Raw genomic sequence first — 16,633 nt, 5'->3', positions numbered from 1 at the left:
ACGGCAAAAAGGAACTCGCGAGGCAACGTCCGGGAGCTGCTCTCCTAAGCCCCAAAGCACATTGGGAAATGTAGTCCTGGCAAGGGCCCTCCGAAGGCTGCCCAATTAAAAAGCAGCTGAGGTTTTGAAAACTGCATGCATGTTTTTAATTTTAGACAGTGGCCCTGTGGGTTGCAGCAAAAACAACAGAACACGTTAGTCTTTAAGATGCCACAAGACTCTTGCTGGTTTTGCTGTGTTGTTGTTTTTTAGGAGCATAGAAACTTTCCACCCACACTGATACATAGAACTAGAAAGAGGTGGTGTTTTCGGCGTTTCTCTTCCAGCCAACTGCTTCACCCTAACTTTAGCAGGCGAGATTTTCCCTGCTCTGGGGAAGGAGCACAGTTCACCATAAAAGCATCTGCTTGTTGGTGGTGATGGTGGGGGAATCTTGGGTTTCCTCAGGTAGAGCTTGGAAATATTCCTGTCTGAAAGCCTGGGCTGGGCAGCTGCTACCAGTCAGTGTTGGCGATACTGAGCTTGGTCTAACTTATTATAAGGCAACTACCCTATTTGGGAGAAGATTTGCTTTGCATGCAAAATGTGCCTAATTTAACCTGGCATTTCCAGGTAGAAGTACGTCTGTCTGAACCCCTGGAGAGCTGCTGCCACCCAGTGTCTGCAATAGATGGCCAATAGTTTGACTCAGTTTAAGGCAGCTTCCTGTGTTCCTAGTGTGGGGCTGAAACATTGATAAATGCTTTGTCTAACAAATTTCTGCATGCCAGGCAGCTGTTAAATAAAGGCTGAGGAGCACTGCAGGTGGCAACTTATACAACTTTAGCCACCATTTTTGTGAATTCAACTCAGTCACTTATGAAGAGTGTTGTGGATTACACAGGCATGATAGCAGAAATGTGCATATGTGATTAGATAGAATCAAAGGCAGAGCTCTTTCCCTTTAATCAATATGAAGCAGAATTAATTCAGCAAAACTGACTTTTTGCTGCTATGGTATACAAACTGTTCATGCAAACATGACAGCCCTAAAAAATAGCCTAAAATCTTCTCAGATTCATTTTTGGCGTAGCTCTTGGCTATGAATAGAGTTTCAAATGCTATGCACTTGAGTTGGAATGTCTCTGGTATCTTTAAAAAGTATTTGCAGGAAGCAAAGTTGAAGCAAGGATAATTTGGAAAGGGGATTGGCATATAATTTCACTGCTTGTGACTGAAGGGCAAGGAGTTGAGTTACAGGGCTAACTGCAGTTGAAGATCTAAAAGAAATCTGCTTCTAGGAATGAATTTCTCTTCCTCCCTCCCTCTCTGTGACAGCTTCTCACTTACAAGTAGTTAGATTATGATTACGTAAACTTGGAAAAACTTAAAAACAATGGGGAAAGCAATTAGAAACCTTTAGTTCAGAATTCATGGCAAAGCCTTCATAAGCTACAGAGTTTAGGCCAAAATAGTACTAGCAGGGTAGCGAAAGGCAAAATGAGAGGTAACATTATGCTTGTGTGGATTCCAAACAGTAGCATATACAAAGAGAAGTTTCATTTTGACACATGTACAAAAGAGGACAGGATTGCAGTGCCTTTACTAGAACTGTACTGTTATTGTGTAGAAGGGGGGGGGGGGTTTCTAAAGGTGTTGCATGTCAAGCAAAGTTGATAAAAGGCTGTACTTGCTGATATTTTCTCCTTCACACAACTACTAAAGGAGTAGAAGTCTAGTCAACTTTTGTACTTAATTATCGGTCCTGATCTACTGTGGAACATAGAAAACTGCCTGTCAAGCCATTGGTCCATCTAGCTCAGGGGTAGGCAACCTAAGGCCTGTGGGCCCGATCGCCTTCTCAATCTGGCCCATGGACGGTCCAGGAATCAGTGTGTTTTTACATGAGTAGAATGTGTGCTTTTATTTAAAATGCATCCCTGGGTTATTTGTGGGGCATAGGAATTAATTCATCCCCCCCCCCCAAAAAAAATATAGTCCGGCCCACCACATGGACTGAGGCACAGTGAATAAGGTTGCTGACCCCTGATCTAGCTACTGGTAATCTAGCTCAGTATTGTCTGCACTGATATTCAGTGGCTCTCCATGGTTTCAGCCCTATCTAGGGATTGAACCTGATATCTTGTGTATGCAAAACAGATGCTCTACCATTGAGCTAAAACACTTCCCTAGAGGTACTGAAAAAAGTAGCAAAATTGTGTTATCACTAATTTACTACTATTGTTTTGAATGTCACCTGGCTTAGGTTTTATATAGACTTGATTCAGATATCAAGTTAATGCATAAGGTGAATTGGGCTGTTTTTGGAATACTGTAAGAAATCCAGAATACAAATTTGCACAGGCTGAATTCAGACCATTGTTTAACTTGACAGGAATGAGTTGCAACAAACCTTCAGTTCACATACAGTACTACTTCTCTCTCCTCTTCCTCTGGCACACCACCAAGGAAGAGATAGAAAAGAGAGCAGGATGCTTGCACCTTTCAAAGTTATGCAGAAGCGGGAATTTCAAGAGTTGTGACTTCTTGTCATGCAAGCTAAAGCTACTAAAACCACCTCTTCTGCACAAAAGTGCAGGAATCCTGTCCTCTTTTTCATCTGGGCACCCTAGCTGCATGGAGTTATTTATTTCCTTTAATTTGTATTTGGATATAGCTGAATGAAGGACTTGTAGCGGTCTCTCACACTAACTACAGTATATGCATGTTCTTTCAGCTGCTAATATGTGCCCTGCATCACCCAGTACCCACTCTTTTGTATTGTTGGTTTTGTTTAGATGAGTATGTAAGTTTATGGGTGAAGATGCTAAATTGCTAAGTTGGCCTTCTGGTCTTCTCTCAATCACAGTATTTTCCATATGGTTTTGCCAAGGCTAGATCTTGTGTTAGACAGTGCATCAACGATGCAGACTTTCAATATTTGCTTTCAGTAGCCACTAAGTCCAGCTTACCTTTGTCATTTGGCTTTTACCCTACCTCTGTAAACAAACCAAATGTTTCAAAATTCTACTCTTGCATGTTTCAATGTGACACTTTCAGCTCTTTTGGATAGGAGATGGCAATATCCTACTCTATCCCTGTGGTTCAGAGGGAATTGAAACAGTATGACATGCCTTATTATTTTGTAACTAATACTGAGATCTCCAGAAAGAGCTGATTAATCAAATACTGTACTGTATATAGTTAATCCTTTGAACATTGCACTTTCCCCCTCTCCCCGATACAAATAAGATTGCTACAGAAACTGTAGCTATTTTTTGTTGTTGAGATCTATGAGTAAAAATCTTACCTAAACAAATGTAACCATGTTTTCCTACCTGTTAGCAGAGAGATTCAAAAAATTTGTATCTTCCATTTTTGTGTGTTAACTGATGCACAAGTTTTATTGTGAGGCCTGTTTATACATTGATTGAAGATTGTTATGATTTCTGTATAATTCTGTTGCTTTACATAGGTGGTAGTCAGCTGATGTTGTGAGGATATATAAAATACTGTAACCCTCTTACATATTTTGAAAATGTATGCCACAGGATTCTCCTTATGACCTAATTAAAAAGCCATGACAGTAGAAAATCTGAAAACAAAAAAGCCCACAGTCTGCCAATAAAAGTCAAATAGCCTGAACCCATTAATAGTTTTTTCAAGATGTGTAATAAGTCCCTCTGAGTTCAATTTGTTCTCAATTTAGCATGTGTAGGACTGTAGCTTGTAGTGTGTTCTGGGTGGAAGGTGGAAGCATGTAATTGCATATAACAGTCATAAGTCATCAGGTCATGGGGGAAGATCTTGTGTTACTCATTTTGGAGGATGCAGCAGTCTGCATCAAATGAATAATGGCCCGATCAGAACATAGACATGCAGATGAGATCATAAGTCTATGGACCTTACTAATCATTGTCCTTGCCTACTTACATTTTAGTTGCCTTTACTTGGTGATCTGCCTGAGAGCTTTACGTGGTGATCTGAGTTCTGGAATCTGGCTATTTCTTTCTCTTTATAAAACATTCCTAGCTGCTGCTAGAAGCAGCTAGAGCGTGTGACGTTTGCTCCATATTGCCAAATTTAGCATCCTGCAAACCTTAGTTTTCACTTTAAGAAGGCAAAGTTCTAGTTCTTAAGGCCAGGAAGAGATTTGAAAGTCTGAGGCCATCTGCGATATAGTCATCGTCTTGCTCAGCTCAACGCATTTTCCATGAGTAACAGAAGCAGGATAAAAAAAACATAAAATAAGTAAAGACAGGCAAAAATTTCTATCACGGAACTCAGGTTCTTGGCGCGGCAATGTTTAAATCAACATTCTTCTATGGCTAATAACGCTTCGTGTGTCTCTGACGAAGGGCGCTCTGCAGTCCACGGAAGCTCCTGACACGAGGCACCTGTGTAAATTCGGAAAGTGCGGCCAGGACAAACCTGTCCGCGCCTCCTCGCGCCGGGACTACACTTCCCAGCATGCCTCGGGAGGCGCTGCCGGCGACGTCACGGGAAGTGAAGCGCAGAGCTCCTTCCGGTAGTGCGTAAGCCCCGAGCGGAGCCGAGACCCAGCGGAGCCTGAATCCCAATAAGACAAGATGGCCGGGCTGCCCCGCAGGATCATCAAGGTACCCGCTTCCCTTCCTCCTCCGGCCTGTCCCCACCCCCTTGCCCCGCTCTGCCCTCAAGCTGCGCGCAGGCCTCGCCGGGCCTCACGCCTAGGCCAGTGGCCTCCGGAGCCCCGAGGAAAGCGCTGAGGGCAGCGCGGCGCTTCCGGTGAGCGGGGCAGGCAGGCAGGCGGCGACTTCGCCCTCCTTCCTTTCCCCGCCGCTGCAGGGCGCGGGGGGCGAGGCCGGCCTGGTGGCGACAACAGCAGCAGCCATCGCCATTCGCGGGAGGGAGCAGCCGGTGCGAGCATCTGCGCCTTGCGAGCATCTGCCTGCCGGGAATGAATGGGAGCCGCTAGCAGGGCGGATGGAAGGCGCCCCCCCCCCCGCGCCACCTTCCGGGCCTGGGTTCTGAGCCGCGCGAGTCACGGCGCTGGTCCCCGCCCTCTCCGCCGCAGCCGGCGCCCCTGCCTTTGCTGAGCCGCGGCAGGGCGAAGGGAGGCGGCCGGGGCGGTCTCGCTCGCTCGCACGAACTAGGCGGTTGTCGGGCGAGACCTGGCGGTGGCCCAGGCAAGCTGGTAGGAAGCGGCGCACGACACTCGCATGGCAGCCGACGGGAAGGCGCAGCTTTGCCTAAGCCTCGCGTCAGCTCTCAGGCAACAGCAGATTCCACTGCTGGCTCACCTTCTCACGAGGTTTGGCCAGGACGGTGGTGGTTCCCAAGAGCGCCGGCCGAAGTGAATGGGCTTAGTCAAGTCTCTCTCCCCTCCCCAAATGCGAGCTAGGTTTTGTTGGAGTGCCAATTTTTTTAAAAATCTATTTTTTAAAGGGAGAGGGCTGCATCCGTTGAATCAGAGTAAGCCCATTGGCGCCAACGTGGTATATAGTAGCTAGAATGTTGGACCTGGGAGACGGGGGTTCTAGTCCCCAACTCACTGGTGGCCATACGCTAGTCGCTGTCTCTCTGCCTAGCTTACCTCTCAAGGTAGTTGTCAGGATGAAATTGTGAGAGGGCTGAACTGTGCACATTACCTGGATTTGAGCACTCGGAAGAAAGGTGGGGTATAAATGTAATAAATAAAATGAACGGACCTAGGTTAGTTTGGTCCATTCATTTCTACAGGTATGAAAAACACTGGATTTGGCCCAGAATGTTTTGATTTCATGCTGCCAGATAAAACACATATGCACATATTCCTCTTGAGTTTTTGGGTGCTATCATGTTTGGCATATTATGGAGCACAAAAAATGGTCATGAAATTGTATTGATTTTTCATTTCACATGTACTTTAAAAGTTAAAAACAGGAAGAATCTGATTTAATATAAAGAGCTTCCAGAACTCACGCCCTTCGTGTGTTGCTACTATCAATGCTACACTTTCAGCAGTGCGCCCTTGATATGTAATTCTGAGTTTTCAGATTATGGTTTACATGATCTTAACAGTGCTCTGAAAAGGTCAGTTTTCTACAAGGCTGTGCTTTCAATCAGTTGCTTTGGATTCCAATAAGTGTTGCTGTGGAAAAGATTTGTATGATTGAGACATTGTGCTCGGTTCTTAGTTGTGCAAATAATTGCTGGTAAATTTATATTGTTGAAAGCTCCAGCCAACTTGCAACCCTAAATTGTACTTAAGCAGGGGGTTGGATCCCACTGAGGTCTGTGGAACATGGATTAAACATGTTTAGGATTAAGTAGCTGAATGAGCAACAGTGAGAGAGGGCTTTTGTCGACATGTTCTGCTTGTGAGCTTTGCAGAGGCATCTGGTTGGCCACTGTCAGAAACAGGATGCTGAACTAGATGGACTGTATGTCTGATCCAGCAGGCCTCTTAAGGTATTAATGGGAAACTTGGCATCGATTTACCTCAGTTTTATTGAAGGAAAAACATGTAATGCTCTACAGTCAGTATGCTGAGAGAAATGTTCACTATAGTATGAGTAAATTCATTGTGTATTTACCTTATTTTTATTCCACATACCCATAAGTCACACTGAGTTCAGTGGGATACACTCTCACGTGTGAAAAGGGATGCAGCTCAGATTCAGTTCTACTCCTTGTTACATGGAGAAACAAAGAGCTACACAAGTTACTGAAACTGCGCAACTAACCATGAAAGACCTTAGCTTTTCCACTTGATAGGAGATCTCACCAGGCATTGATTTCAAGCCTATCAAAAATTGAAACAGAAAGCTGATATTTCCTAGAAAGTGATTTCTAACCTAAAACCAAACTTATATCAAACCTGAACTCTTAATTTCTAAATGGATTGTATACTTGTGTTGCTCATGTATGTAATCACAAAATAAATGCAAAACTTAAGTGAGTCTTGTTACAAAAACAAGGCTGGAAAATTTACAGGAATCTGAAATGTTAGTAAGAGACAAATAGTTTCCCAGCTATCCCCAAACAATTTTGAAAGTGGCAAATAGGCAGAGCAGTTCAATCCCCACGCTCAGGATCTTGCATCACTCTTAGCACTCAAACTCCCCCTTCTATCAGCTGAATGTAAAGAGAGCTCCCCATGGGAAGCCCCCAAAAGGGGATCTATGGAGCCCTTGATTAACCATCTCAAGTAGTCAATTGTAGTTGCAATTCAAAATACCCATCCAACATGGAGCAATGATGCAATATATACACTAATTTTTCTAGTCAAAATAGTTTTTTAAAATGCACTCTCTCAAAAGGACTTGAGGCACAATCCCAACTCTCACAGGCTTTGCTGAGCAGCAGGGCCACACAGCACTGCTGTTCATTGTAGCCACCACGGAAGATTGAGTGGGGGGGGGGGCAGAACCAACAGGCCTGATGTTGTCAGTGAGACCCACTCAGGATCCAATGGATCCTGGACGAACTCTGCCCCTTCACCCAAACACCTCATTTTAGTAGCAAGTGCCTTTCATTCTGTGTATTGCAGAGAATGTAGGAGAGAGGAATTGGGTATTTTATCATCATCATCAAAATCATTACAAAAGGCAGAAACTACATTGTAAACTAAACAAACTTAGGTTTGTTTCTTTTCTCTCTCTCTTTCCCTCCTTTTGCTCTGAGGCACAGACGCATGAGGGCAGCAACAAGCAATGGCTGGCTAGTAAGCCAAGCCAAAGTTTGTGGACCCTGCTTAATTGGGGTATGTGTGAAGTTGAGATCTTGTAAGGTGCACTATCAGTTTGAAATGTAGGACACAGTAGAAAAATATAGAATTGTACACAGGTTTCAAAATTTGCAGGGTGCCAGGCGCATATTGCGCTGAAAGGTTCTCCATTTGCGAGCACCTCAAAAAGTCTGAGCGCAATTTTTAATGCCTGGCTGATACTCAAGGATTACTGAAATATATGTGCTTTGAAGCTTCAAAGTACGTATATGTTAAGAATAGACAATATGGTAAGGAATTTAACAATAAAGAGTAGAATGTTTTAAAAACCGAAGTATGGTACCAATATTTTTATTGTAAACACCTAATTAAACATGACAAAGTGGCTTAGTCATGCTGGCCACATGACCCGAAAAAACTGTCTGTGGAAGCGTACAACCGCCGGCTCCCTTGAGATGAGCGCCGCAACCCCAGAGTCGTTCGCGACTGGACTTAACTGTCAGGGGTCCCTTTACCTTTAATTAAACATGTATTAACAATTTATGCTAAAAACGTGATATTAACAATGTGTCACTTATGTGAATTGTGCATTAGTTCATGCTTATGAAGATAATAAATAAAAAGTGTTGCCAACACCTTTCCCCATGGCAACTAGACATTCTGTTTTGGCCCACAACTCAGGTCCCAGAAGCCATTTGGCTCCTAGCTTTTCTATCCCAGTTTCTAACACCAGGCCACACCAGGCAGAAGCTTTTGTTATCCTTGTCAGTACTAAACTGTAGCATATTAATCTATTTGAGAATAGTTTTTCTTTTCGCCTTCTGTATACTAGTTTGTATATAGTTCAAAACCACTAAACTAGCATTTCAGTGACAAGTCTTATGTAGCTAGTCAGTTTAGTGGCGGGTGCCTTCATAGTGACAACACACAGATGTTTCTAGTAAAGTTCTGCTGCTCTCTTTGTTTGATCCCAGATCTTCTGGGATTGAATGGCCTTGTGACCGTGGCTGCATCACTCCACTGTGTACTAAGCAGGTTTGGGCTTCTTTGCATGAGTACAGTGAGTTTGCATTGCAGCAATTGCCAGCACTGGCACAGATCACTGACCTGGAACTTGTAGGGTTTCAGTATCAGTAGTATTTTTAACACATTTGATTTCAGTGATAATGGATCCAAGCTGGACTGCTGCTCTATAATTTATTTGAAGGCATTAAAACCATACATAGAAACACCTTGCTGTTCTTCCAATACCTCTCCTGAGTTCTTCAAGTAGCTTTTTTATAACAGTATATAAAATTTGGATATGATGTACTTCAGTTGCAATAATAATATCCTACCTATCACAACATTTCTGGGGCTTTTGCAGAGTATATCTAGAAATATGACTGCAGACATGCTGCCTCCCTGGTCTTTTTAGCCTAAATGTTATTGTGCCTATTTACTCCAGTGTGTCCTGCAGCAGGATTGCAATTTTAAGTGTGAAGACTGTGTCAGAACTCAAGAACAGACCCATGCAAATAGGAAAGCAGATCTACAGTCATCCTGCCCAGCAAGCAAGAAAGTTGAATAGCTCCTAAACTGGCATTAGTTTACCCAACATTGTTCTCTCACTACTTGCTGCAATTTAAACCTATTTATGCAGCATGAAAGTAGCAAAAGTTTCTTTTCTTTTGAAGTGCCAATTTGGAAGGATAGTTTGGTTTGTTTGTTTACCTCTAAAAATGTTGAGACATATTCTGTAAATCAGATATGCCAAAATAAATATGACTAGGTCTCAGATACAAGTATCAGTGTTGTGGGAGGGAAAGACTGTCTCCAGTAGTTTTTCTCATATGAATTGGGAGGAAACAATTTAGGTGTGGGGCTTGTGACTCAGATTGAAGTGGCTAGGAGAAGTAAAATAGGTTAATGACTGAGCAAGTGAACAGATGATCAGGAAATAAGATCTGCAACTGTCTTTACTCATATATGACAGGTGTCTGGTAATCTCAATCTCTTTAAATGATTTTTGATTACTGGCTGAGATCTTTAAAAGTTACAAAGAGGTGTTGAAAGAAGGCATCAGATGTCATAAAGGCAGTGAGCAAAGCTGAGAGAATGCTCCGGCAGGAAATTGAAAAGTGTCTTCATTCTTGTTCTTCCTACACCTACACCTCTAACTTTGGTTGTTGCCATCAACAAACTGCTTGGTGCTGTGGAACACCAAGTTGTACAGTCTGCACCTAGAGGGCTTGCAGTCTGAATCTGTTAGGACAGGACATGAGGACAAACCAGTGAGAGAAGGAAGGGGATGATGAAAGTGTAGAGCTTAAAGTGAGCCAGGAAAGGCTTTTATGGAAAAAGTCATTGAAATCACTGATTGGAAGGGAGAGAGAGTAAAGGCTCTCACTAATGAAGACAGTAAAAGAAGGGACATGGATAGTGTGAGAGTTTAGGTAGGAGGTACGTGAAGAAAAGCATTTTCTCCATGGTTTTTTCTTGGGATTGGAATATATTGTTTAAACTAAACCTGACTGCTTTAAGAATTTTACTGGTTTGAGAGTTTGGTATACAGTATTTATGACAGTTAATTGAATATTTATTTTTAACCAAATAAATGCATTATTCAGGCAATAACTGGGAAAATACAAGAACTATGACACTAGTTCCATGAGTCAAAGGGAACTATAGACTTATTTCCGTCAATATCAATCTCCTTGCCGCAAGGAAAACTGCTTATGAAACCAAGGGGACTTTCCAAAACAGTTCATGACCTGTGTGAGAGTCACTGTTCAGATATAAGACACAAATGTACTGGGCCTGGCACAAGTTCTATGAGGAAAAGCAGCTCTCTTGAGTCTGAGACTCAGTATCAGATATGGAGCTGCAAGTTATTGCAACTCACAGAATTTAAGTATATCGTAGCTTTTGTTGTTAACACTGTAACAAAACAAAAATAAGTTTCTACTTCCTAGTCTCAGGGTGCAAACTAATGCACACTTACTGTATCTGAGCATAAGTTCCATTGAAGTCTATAGGACTTATCTCTGAGTAGACAAGAAGTGTTTGAAACTGTTTGAGGACTCTTTGAGACAAGCCTGGGAAGCAAATATCCTGTTGATGTAACTTTAGGATCTGGATATTCTAAAAACAATGAACTCTTCTGCTATACTGAATCTGCAATCTTAAACTCATTAGGGAATGAGCCCCATAGAACATAGTGAGACTTATTTTGAGTAAACATATTTAGATTGTTCTGCTGTTCAGACATGCAGCCTGATCCTTTATAGAAGTAATTGTCAATGCCTGACATCTAACAGTGTCCACCCATCAGTGAATGAGCTTCCCTTCCCCTTCTCTCCCTTTCAGCTAAAGTTTATTTCTCTAGACAAAACCATTGTCTGAAAAATAATTCATAGCTTGAAATACTGAAGTTTTATTTTAAACTTCAAGGACATCAGAAAAAGGTTTATATGAATTGAAACATGTTTTCCACAGTTAATGTGCCTTGCTTTTGTGTGGGTAGTTTTCAAACATTCATGTCCCTTGATTCAGAAGATGGAGGAAGCAAGGGAATTCAGACCACGTTGTCTAAACATTGCAGGAGTGATGTGCTTGGCAGATTTCCAGATCACAGTTCTGCACCAAATAGCTGAAGATATTCTGTATTTTTGATACCAATCCAAGGTTACTTGTTCAGTAATGCAGCCAAACACAATCATAATTATCAACACTAACATTACTATATTTGCATCTTGTAGTGAACTGATTTGTAGTGGCATGAAATTGCTGCAGAACAAGGTTATCTGGAGTTTTGGAGTATGTTGTCAGCAATGTGCTGATGACACACATATCTACTCCTCCTTACTGCAGGTATAGCAGTTGATGTGCTGGACTGTTGTCTTGTCTCAGTAATGGACTGGATGACAGCCAACAAACTGAAGCTCAATCCAGACAAGACGGAGGCACTGTTAGTGGGTTCTTCCCTAGACCAGATGGATGGTATGTTGCCTGATCTTGATGGGGTTGGTTACACTCCCTCTGAAGGAGTGGGTACGTAGCTTGGGGGTACTCCTGGATCCTTTGCTTGAGGTTCAGGTGGCCTCAGGAGCTGTGCTCCTATATGGACAGGGATAGCCTAAATTCTGTTGATTAGTTTCCGGGCCCAGTTCAAAGTGTTGGTTTTGATCTATAAAGCATTAAACAGCCCAGGACCAGCTCTCCCCATATGAACGGATCCAAACCCTGCAATCATCATGTGAGGCTATTTTTTCTGTGCCTCTTCCACAAGACGATGGCAACAGGAGAACAGGTCTTTTCTTCGGTGGCTCCCTGTTTGTGGAAATCCCTCCCCAGGGGTGCTTGTCTGCATTGCAGGGGATTGGACTAGATTACCCTTGGGGTAATGTTAGAAACTGGGATAGAAAAGCTAGGAGCCTAATGGCTTCTGAGACCTGGGCTGTGGGTGCCAAAACAGAATGTCTAGTTGCCACTTGGGAGTGACAACACTTTTTATTATTTTGATAAGCAGGAACTAATACGCAATTAGTGACACATTTTTAGCAGAAATTGTTAATACATGTTTAATTTGGTGTTTACAATAAAAATATTGGTCCATACTTCAGTTTTCAAAGCACTCTACTCATTAACATATTGTCTATCCTTAACATATACTTCGAGGCTTCAAAACACATAAAGTTCAGTAATCCTTGTGTGTCAGTCACAAAAAATGGCACTCATTGAGGTGTTCGAAAATGGAGAACCTTTAGGTGTAAAATGCACCTGGCACCCTGCTAATTTTGAACCCTGCCTTGGGGTCCTTTCCAACTCCACAGTTTTATGATTTGTATATCTTTCGGTGCCAGGCAAAACATTTGGAAGCGGGGTTATTGGTTGTGTTTTTGTTTTAATATGTATTTTGTGTTTTCATTTTGTATTTTTATGTTGTGAACTGCCGTGTGATCTTTCCTGGTTATTAATTTTTCCTGCTGATGGAGATATCACAACACGATAGAATGATACTGCACTTCAACCTTATCTAAATATAGCAATATGAAACTAAATTTACTAAGTGATAGCTGGACCTGTTTGCTTACAGGCGGTTGGATGGATGGTGGCTAACAGATTGAAGTTGAATCCTGACAAGACAGAAGTACTGTTCGTGGGGGACAGGAGGCGGGCAGGTGTGGAGGATTCCCTGGTTCTGAATGGGGTAACTGTGCCCCTGAAGGACCAGGTGCGCAGCCTGGGAGTCATTTTGGACTCACAGCTGTCCATGGAGGCGCAGGTCAATTCTGTGTCCAGGACAGCTGTCTATCAGCTCCATCTGGTACACAGGCTGAGATCCTACCTGCCTGCAGACTGTCTAGCCAGAGTGGTGCATGCTCTAGTTATCTCCCGCTTGGACTACTGCAATGCGCTCTACGCGGGGCTACCTTTGAAGGTGACTCGGAAACTACAACTAATCCAGAATGCGGCAGCTAGACAGGTGACTGGGAGTGGCCGCCGAGACCAGATAACACCGGTCTTGAAAGATCTACATTGGCTCCCAGTACGTTTCCGAGCACAATTCAAAGTGTTGGTGCTGACCTTTAAAGCCCTAAATGGCCTCGGTCCAGTATACCCGAAGGAGCGTCTCCACCTCCATCATTCTGTCCGGACACTGAGGTCCAGCACCGAGGACCTTCTGGCGGTTCCCTCGTTGCGAGAAGCCAAGTTGCAGGGAACTAGGCAGAGGGCCTTCTCAGTGGTGGCGCCTGTGGAATGCCCTCCCAACAGATGTCAAAGAGGAAAACAACTACCAGACTTTTAGAAGACATCTGAAGGCAGCCCTGTTCAGGGAGGCTTTTAATGTTTAATAGATTGCTGTGTTTTATTTTTCTGTTGGGAGCCACCCAGAGTGACTGGGGAAACCCAGCCAGATGGGCGGGGTATAAATAAATAATAATAATAATAATAATAATAATAATAATAATAATAATTACATAATGGAATATAGGAAGGGGAAATGTGTTGTAGCCAGTGTGGTGTAGTGGTTAAGAGCACTAGACCCGTACTCTGGTGAACCGGGTTCGTGTCTCCGCTCCTCCACATGCAGCTGCTCAGTGACCTTGGGCTAGTCACACTTCTCTGAAGTCTCTCAGCACCACTCAGCTTACAGAGTGTTTGTTGTGGGGAAGGAAGGGAAAGGAGAATGTTAGCCGCTTTGAGACTCTTTCGGGTAGTGATAAAGTGGGATATCAAATCCAAACTCTTCCTCTTCTCCTTTGCAGTTCTTGGTGCTGGGTTAATACAGTGTGCCTGCTTCTTCAGACTTCTTGGTTTATTGATGTCTGAAAAGTTAGATTCACCAGATGGGAAGTTAATATTCTGAGGGTTTGGTAAAATGTACTGGGAGGCCAACAACTTGTATACTTCCTTTGTCCATGGATAGCTGCCCTCTTAGAGGAATAGTATGTGTGTGTGTTCCACTTTGGTTTTCTCTCTTTTTCAGGAAACCCAGCGCTTGCTGGCAGAACCTGTTCCTGGAATAAAAGCAGAGCCAGATGAAAGCAACGCACGTTATTTTCATGTGGTCATTGCAGGCCCACAGGATTCTCCCTTTGAGGGTGGGACATTTAAACTTGAACTATTCCTTCCAGAAGAATATCCAATGGCAGCTCCGAAAGTACGTTTCATGACCAAAATATATCATCCTAACGTAGACAAATTGGGAAGAATATGTTTAGATATTTTGAAAGGTAAGTATTTTGGAGCCATGATAAGCATGACATGTCTTTCTCTTCCATGCATTTTTCAGATTATTAAAATAGTTGAAAGATTATTTCATATTTCATTTATCTTTTAAGGGGTGTGTGTTTTGTATTTGAAATGTTGCTTTAGTACACTCTAACTTGCTTCCTCAGACAAATGGTCTCCAGCTCTGCAGATCCGTACAGTTCTGCTATCAATCCAGGCTTTGTTAAGTGCTCCCAACCCAGATGATCCACTAGCAAATGATGTAGCTGAGCAGTGGAAGACCAATGAAGCCCAAGCCATAGAAACAGGTAGTGTGCCCTTACTCTAGACGAAAGAAAATTCAGTTATGTATAAAATTCTTGTCCTGCTTTTGGTCCCAAATGCAGAAGCCTAAAGTGTCTTACAAAAATAAATCTTTGTAAGAATCACTCCAAGTCATACATACAATAACTCAAATACTGTAAATATAAAATACGTCCAGCCTTTTATGTCTTAGAGATGCATTGTTAATGATGTGCATGCAATTTGTGCACATACCGGTAGTTTTTGTTCTGTAAAGAAATTGCCATGGGGAGACTTTGCAAAGGGAGAAGGCACAGGGGAGGTATAACAGTTTCTCTTCCTGTACAGTGCCAAGGAAAATTCCCTCTCCAAAGCTGCTATTTGCATTTCAAAGGTCACATCTTGGCCAATGTAACTTGTGCAGTCTTGGAGGCCTACTTTCTAGTCTACGAGTGTGAGTGTCACCATGGGCTTATGGCCAAGTCTGACCTCTAGTTGACTTTTCCGGTTTTCTTGTATGAGTGTGTACACTCATGTGTGGAAACTATCAAGTGAGAAACCTATTGGTTGATAAGTTGTCTCTTGTAAGCGGGTACTGCCTTTGCATCTGATGTGCATAAGAGTCACACAGTCAATGTACCATATGTTGGTTGTGTTGTGAATTTGTAAATGCCTCTATAGATCTATGAAGATGAGGGTGCAAAACTATGGAACATCTGGCACTTGATTCATTTTATTATACAGTATGTAGTCCTCAGGAATAGCCAAGATGCTAATGAGTTTTGGGCAAGAAAGGTGGGAGGGAGTAGAGAATTCTGAAGTTAGATCCTTTGTTGTCTAATACATATTTCTTTTCTCTTTTCAGCCAGAGCATGGACTAGGCTATATGCCATGAATAATATTTAAAATGTGCTCTGAATCAGTGTGCATCACTTTTTCCTGTTCTGCCAAGACCTCTTCCTTTTTTTGTTTTTTTTTTGTTTTTTGTTTGCATTTAATGGACACAGTCTTAGAAAACATTACAGAATAAAACCCAGACATCAGTTCTTTGGTGATTTAAATGCATACTAGCAAATCTGTGTCTTGTCCTAATTCACTCCTGTTCCGCATGAGCAGAGGCTAGAAGTATCATCGGGATTGTTTGTGAAATTGTTTAAAAGCAGTAGCACATCTCTGCTTTTAATACGTTTTCCCCATCATGAGTTAAGTGTAAGCACTGTGAATGAAAGTAGTCAGGGTTAGCTGCAGGGATTTTTGTTCTAATTGTGTGGGCTCTTCCTCCCTTTTTTATGGTGATGCTAATTGTATCGGTTAAAGCAGCTAACCAGTTATACTATAGAATATGCCCTCTAGCCAAGTCTAACTTAGACGCTGTAGATGGACAAGCTTGGCTGTTTGAACAAAAATGGGAACATTAAACATCCATCACTAATAATATTGTGATTCTGCTGTCAAGTGTAAAAACCCTCCCTTCAAGATAAAAAAAAAGCTTGTGACCATTTTGTATGGCTTGTCTGAAAAATCTTCTGTAAATCTTATGTTTTAGTAAAATATTTTGTTATTCTACTTTGCCTTTGTACAGTTTGTTTTGCTGTGTTCTTTTGTTCACTTTTCAATTGTGACAATCATTTATTTTTTTAAATGAAGCCAGATTAGAACACTTTGATTTTCATCAACCTAACAGATGTAGTGAAATATTGGATTCCCCCCAGACCTGTATTCATAGGCCATGCCACATTAGTGTTCATATTTCTTTTGTTTTTAAAAAGTCTCTGATAAATGTAATTGTTATCAGAGTCTGTTAGATGCATCATTAATATGTTTGTACTTGCAAAGTTAAGTACCACTGAAGCAGGAAGCTAGCAAAACAAACAGTAATTTTGGGTGTATTTGTACCTTGTCTGTCTTGTGCTACGTATTATCCAGTATCAGAATACATTTTTAAATAACATGGATCTTAAAAAA

General features: G+C 42.2%; 1 protein-coding gene across 1 annotated transcript; it reads left to right on the top strand.

Moving 5' to 3' along the window:
- The first annotated feature begins 4,516 nt into the window (after window positions 1-4,516).
- On the top strand, window positions 4,517-16,234 carry UBE2N (ubiquitin conjugating enzyme E2 N). Its single transcript, XM_035126629.3, has 4 exons — window positions 4,517-4,598; window positions 14,142-14,388; window positions 14,554-14,694; window positions 15,534-16,234. The coding sequence occupies exons 1-4, from the start codon at window positions 4,569-4,571 to the stop codon at window positions 15,572-15,574; spliced, it is 459 nt and encodes a 152-aa protein (XP_034982520.1). The 5' UTR covers window positions 4,517-4,568; the 3' UTR covers window positions 15,575-16,234.
- Window positions 16,235-16,633: the final 399 nt, after the last annotated feature.

Source organism: Zootoca vivipara, chromosome 9 (assembly GCF_965207765.1).
Source record: "Zootoca vivipara chromosome 9, rZooViv2.hap1.1, whole genome shotgun sequence".
In the NCBI taxonomy this organism is placed as follows: domain Eukaryota; kingdom Metazoa; phylum Chordata; class Lepidosauria; order Squamata; family Lacertidae; genus Zootoca; species Zootoca vivipara.
This window is presented reverse-complemented; position numbering and strand designations above follow the sequence as displayed.

Bases quoted from the DNA above. Each gene is read 5' to 3' on its own strand.
- UBE2N (XM_035126629.3), top strand. From the start codon at position 4,569: ATGGCCGGGCTGCCCCGCAGGATCATCAAG. The intron at 14,389-14,553 runs GTAAGTATTTTG...TTGCTTCCTCAG, and splicing joins ATGTTTAGATATTTTGAAAG to ACAAATGGTCTCCAGCTCTG. The intron at 14,695-15,533 runs GTAGTGTGCCCT...TTCTCTTTTCAG, and splicing joins AGCCCAAGCCATAGAAACAG to CCAGAGCATGGACTAGGCTA.